General features: G+C 36.1%; 1 protein-coding gene across 1 annotated transcript; it reads right to left on the bottom strand.

Annotated features, from left to right (window-relative positions):
• Window positions 1-758: 758 nt before the first annotated feature.
• Window positions 759-3,021, bottom strand: LOC126251580 (solute carrier family 35 member F6). Its single transcript, XM_049952115.1, has one exon. It carries the CDS (start codon window positions 2,800-2,802, stop codon window positions 1,648-1,650), a length of 1,155 nt encoding a protein of 384 aa, XP_049808072.1. The 5' UTR covers window positions 2,803-3,021; the 3' UTR covers window positions 759-1,647.
• Between the last annotated feature and the right edge of the window lie 839 nt (window positions 3,022-3,860).

Here is a 3,860-nt window from a genome sequence, read left to right on the forward strand (position 1 = left end):
AGCTACCTTGTTTGAAACATACAAAGAGAAGACAATGGTATGTTAGACTTAACCGAATGTGATACTGTATTTGTTAGGAGGCTAATTTCAGTCTTGAGAGGATGGAGGCTCACGTTCTGTGTGGCCATCATGATTTAGGTTTTTTAAATCAGTTCAGTCCTATAACATTTGAAAATGATCCTTGGTTGAATAAACTATTAATACTAAGATCAAACTTATGCAGAACATACACATTTATCAGAAACAACGTGATTACACTAAAATGATCTGGTTTAAAGAATGATTAACACCTGAAGCCCAAAGAAACATCCATGTAGGCAAAATTCTTGAATTTTTACACTTCAAACATTTAAAAACAATTCAAATTTAATAGGAGAAAAAATATAGATTGTAGATATTGCCCATGTAGTCTGGATGGAACGATTGTTATGCACTGGCAAATTATGAATGTCTGTTTGACCTTTATAAAAGGAAGGAGGTTCTCTACAGTCCACTTTCCTGGCACAGGATGATTTAAAGACAACAATTACAAAAAATACTTTATTTCATGAGACCAGTATAGACATAAAAGCAGCTATTTGTCACTGCAGAATAAATTTAAGCCATACTTTAGAAGGATAAACATTTTTGCATAATTATTATTCATACAACTCTGCAGTAAGTTATATAACAATTATTAACTACAGGGATAGACGGCAAGAACTTCTTAAGAGCATAATCTTTCTTTTTTTTCCTCCGGAGATCATTACATGTAATACCACACACACACACACACACACACACACACACACACACACACACACACGAGTAACCCTGCAGCCAGTATCAAATGACTCCAAACAGTTTTCTTTTAATATAAAATAGACCAGTAAAACATGGTTAATTACTAATTAGGAAATGCCATGTTGACATAATAACTTTATGAACAGCTGAAAGTTTTAGCAAGAGTCTTATGCAACAAATCAATGGAAACATAATATCCTACACAAAGTCAGCTATATGAAACAGTATCATAACAAATGATAAATAACAGGAAAATAATTATGTATTACTATAAAACTGTCTCCTTGAGAGTTTTAAGATTTTTCAAAAATGCTAACTACTTTCGTGATTTAGAAAAGCACTTTTACATATGATGTTAAAAATTGGGAACTATACCAAGGTCATATATATATATATATATATATATATATATATATATATATATCTGGTGACAAAGCTCTATGTGACTGCATCAGCAGTTAACCTGTGGACTGACGAAATAAACTACAAATAAAATTTAATTGATATAATTTTCCCCACTGTGGCTGGCAGACAGCTGTGTTGAAAACACTCAACTTTTTCTTGACATTTAAATGAATAAATTCCAGGTACACATATTCACATTTCATCACTGGTCTTCACTTTAAGTTGTAACAATTAATTTCAGACTTTTACTTCTCTGCAGTTTCACAGTTCAGTAATGTCACTGAACACTAACTTGTTTCTAAACATTAACAACTAACACGCGCATGCCATTTATCACAGGGTGTACAAAAGACATAGCTTTGGTGTAAAGCCTATCAGAACATTATACAAAAATATATATGAAAACAAATAAATATACATAAATATGAAATAAATTTGAAATTAATTTCAGTGTCAGTATCAATTGATTGCACCAGTTTCGTGTGCATCAGCTGGCTGATTAGAAACAAGAGGATCTTCTAAGTCAGCATTTGATGACTGTCTCCTACAGATCATGGCTTTAATTTTGTTAAATGCTTGAGGAACAAGTATGTTGTTGTAAAGACACATCCCCAGAAGAAGAATAATGAAACCAATTACTTGCAGGTAGTGGAATGATTGCCACCGAAAAGATACTGAACCAATCCAGATAACAAGTGTTCTAACACTATCCAAAATCATTCTTGTAGTTGCAGATATTTCTTTAGTTGTGCTGATGCCAGCAAAGTTGAAAAATGCAATGCTCACAACTGTGCCTAACAGAGCAACAAGTATAAGATTGTTATCAGCCATCTGTGCAAATGCATCTGGTACATCTTCTAAACTAGAACTAGCATTGTCACTAAACGGCGGTGGCACGTGAATGTAATAAAATGGAATCTGAAGCAAGCCCATTATCACCAAACCGAAGACTCCTTCCCAGCCAACTGCTTGCATAGGTGGTATATCAAGTCCAGAAACAAACTTTTCTTCCAAAACCATTTGTGTTGCTGCTATAATCTGGGCACCAATAATCAAAACGTCACCTAATATGACATTTGTTGTACCACCTGTGCTACCTGACGAGTCGCTGCCAAGGTCTGACAAACTTACAACCACCAAACCAAGAATAACAAATAGTATTCCAATCCACTCACGGATAGTCAATATGCGATGTAGGAATATGCGGGAGAATATCCCAACGAATACTATCACTGCACCACGTAGCATCTGAAAGGATGATGCATTCGTAAGATTGAGTCCTATGTACATCACTGACGTTGCTACCATATCACATAATGCTGGTGGAAGAAGAACAAATGGATTATAATCCCTTCGACCTCTCAAAATTGTCGGTTCTTCGACGTTTTCAGTTCTTGAATAATAAATGCAAGAAATAATTTCAAAGGCTAATAAACATAACATTTCACCAAGGAACATGGCACATGACTGCACGAATGGGTGATCGAATTTTCTTTCCACGCCGTCCGAGCCCTTCGCTGTCATACGATCAGCCCACTTTGTTGTCAGTGTGTTGATGGATCCGGTGACTACCAGAACGACGGCAAGCACAATTTGATATTTTGTCCAGGCCATTGTAATTCGTTCAGAGTTTAATTCACAATGATTCCGCTAGCGATTCACTATGCCTGTCCCATCCACTGACATCACAGTCACAAGACAATAGTATTACTCATTCGCTCACAATGAGCACTGTACTTCCTTATCATGTAACGGGAATCGACCGTAACATAAACACAGATAAAGCGTAGCGTCTTCAGATCAGCTGTAACAGTGGCACCAACTGGACATTGTAATCTCATGACTTTGGCGTGAAAATAAAAACGCTTCGCCCTTTTATTCAGCTGTAGATATTGGATTAAGTTGAAATCGTGTTTGAATGAAAAAGAAAAGCGCCGAAATCTTTCATACCCTGGTCGCGCCACGTAGAAAGCGGTTGACATGAATCATATCGATTCGCGTTGGCGAATATATAATGAACGCCTCCTCATATAGTCCAGTCAACAAAGAAAAATTACGGGAAAATCCGTGTAGTCACAAATTCGTGTACATTAGTACACTTGTAGTACCTATAAAAACCGTGAACAATGGGGTGTGAGCGTCTGGGAGTATAGGGAGTGGTGGCGGAGGTGGGGGAGGGGGGCGTTTAAAGGTCATTGTTTTATGTATTTCTTGAATAATCCGACAACTACGGCCACTAGCAAAAGTGTTTCTTAATACAAAATTAGACTACATTAAATTTCTTACAAAAAACGTCCCATTCATTATTAATGGGTTCACATGGAATGTAAAAACGACAGATTATTAAAAAAATATTGTTTTAACTGTATAAAATTAATGTTTATCTTTAAATGAAGTGGATTAAGAACAAACATTATACGTTTGACACATGCTCAATCACAGTAGAGCAGTATTAAGAAATAACAAGCACTCTTGTCAGTAAATTTAAGAACAGTAACCTGACGAAATGGCTGAATGTGCAACAAACTCAAAGTTTTATATGACACAGACTTAGAGCCTTCCTTCCCTAGTGAGAGAGTACATTTTGCGGTACTTTGGAAATCTACAGAGATTAGTGACATACCAGTCGAAATGAGTAAATTTTTACGAAAAGAGGGGTTACAGTCCGTGGT

Source organism: Schistocerca nitens, chromosome 1 (genome assembly GCF_023898315.1).
Source record: "Schistocerca nitens isolate TAMUIC-IGC-003100 chromosome 1, iqSchNite1.1, whole genome shotgun sequence".
In the NCBI taxonomy this organism is placed as follows: Eukaryota; Metazoa; Arthropoda; class Insecta; order Orthoptera; family Acrididae; genus Schistocerca; species Schistocerca nitens.